Source organism: Anthonomus grandis, chromosome 12, assembly GCF_022605725.1.
Source record: "Anthonomus grandis grandis chromosome 12, icAntGran1.3, whole genome shotgun sequence".
NCBI lineage: Eukaryota > Metazoa > Arthropoda > Insecta > Coleoptera > Curculionidae > Anthonomus > Anthonomus grandis.
The window spans coordinates 6,051,565-6,053,087 of NC_065557.1; the positions used below are offsets into that span (position 1 = coordinate 6,051,565).

Sequence of the window (1,523 nt, forward strand, 5' to 3'; positions counted from 1 at the left end):
GAACTGATACCAGTACCATCCGCAATATTATGTGATCATCTCCAGAACCTTCGACGTCTTTTAGACTTAGTCACATGATAGGACAAGAGTTGGGTCTATTCATAAATACTACTAAAGCTAAGTTTATGGTTTTCAATCGTCAGTCATATAATAATGCTGCCCTGCAAATAAATGGCCAAATCATTGAAAGGGTTCTATATTTCAAATATCTTGATTGTTACATAGCAGAACATCTCGACCCGGATAAAGACGACAAGTGCATCGACCCGGCTCGTGCAACTTTTTAAAAAATGAGCTCAATATCCTTTTAAAAAATGTCCAGTCCACATCGAGTGAGCAGCGGCGTTATCCAGGGATCGGTAGTTGGCCCAGTGCTTTTTACATCATATTTGTTTGATCTAGGTGGACTTATAAAGATGGACACAAGTCTGTTTGCAGACGACTGCAAAATATATGCTAATCCTCTAACCAGCGCAGCGCTGCTCCAGGCAGTCCTGCAAAATGTTGAGATGTGGTCAAGGCAATGGGGTATGAAACTAAACACATCCAAATGCACAGTGTTGAGGATCGGTCCAGATAATCCTGATAATGAATATTTTCTGGATGGATGTGCCTTAAAATCAGTTAACGAACAAAATGATCTAGGAGTCCTAATAACATCAGACCTAAAATGGGAACGTCATATAACCAGAATTTGTTAAAAAGCAAACTCGCCAGTCTATCTGATAAAACAAGCTTTTAGTGACCATTCTATTGAAATGATATCCACTCTATACAAAAGTTATATAAAACCAAAAATAGAATATGCCTTTGTTGTATGGAACCCGTATTATATTAAAGATATAGACCAATTGGAGAAATTAGAGCGCAAAGTAACAAAAATCCCTTACGAATTAAGCGAGGTGCCATATCCAGAAATATTAATCAGATTTGGGTTGACCACTCTCAGAGAGCGAAGACATAGAGGCGATCTCATCGAAACTTACAAGATTACCAGTGGTTATTACCAGTGCAATTTGGCGAACCTTTTCCACTATAGCCAAAACCATCATCTCCGAGGATATACAAGGAAGCTTGAAAAAGAAAGAACGGCAAAACTTCCCAGAAAAAACTTTGTAACAAATCGTGCAGTGCACTTGTGGAACTCGTTAAATCAGGAAACGGTGACGGCCCCAAATACGAATATCTTCAAGAATCGCGTTGATGTTGAGCTGGGACAAAATTCGGAGAGAATGATCCACTGTGTGTGAGCAGGTCCACCTACTCAAGCCTGAAACATACGGAAGAAACAATAGCTTCATCGGTCTCACCGCCTGCTATTGTCAACATAATAAATAATAATAAATAATAATAATAATAATAATAATAATAATAATAATAATAATAATAATAATAATAATAATAATAATAATAATAATAATAATAATAATAATAATAATAATAATAATAATAATAATATCACTCAATACTCTGCAATAATAATACAATATTAAAACTCCATCAGAGAATGATCAAGTGCTATA

At 35.9% G+C, this 1,523-nt stretch overlaps 1 protein-coding gene across 1 annotated transcript; it reads left to right on the top strand.

Annotated features, from left to right (window-relative positions):
* The first annotated feature begins 314 nt into the window (after nucleotides 1-314).
* LOC126743293 (uncharacterized) lies at nucleotides 315-701 on the top strand. Its single transcript, XM_050450323.1, has one exon. The coding sequence runs from the start codon at nucleotides 315-317 to the stop codon at nucleotides 699-701; it is 387 nt and encodes a 128-aa protein (XP_050306280.1).
* The last annotated feature ends 822 nt before the right edge of the window (nucleotides 702-1,523 follow it).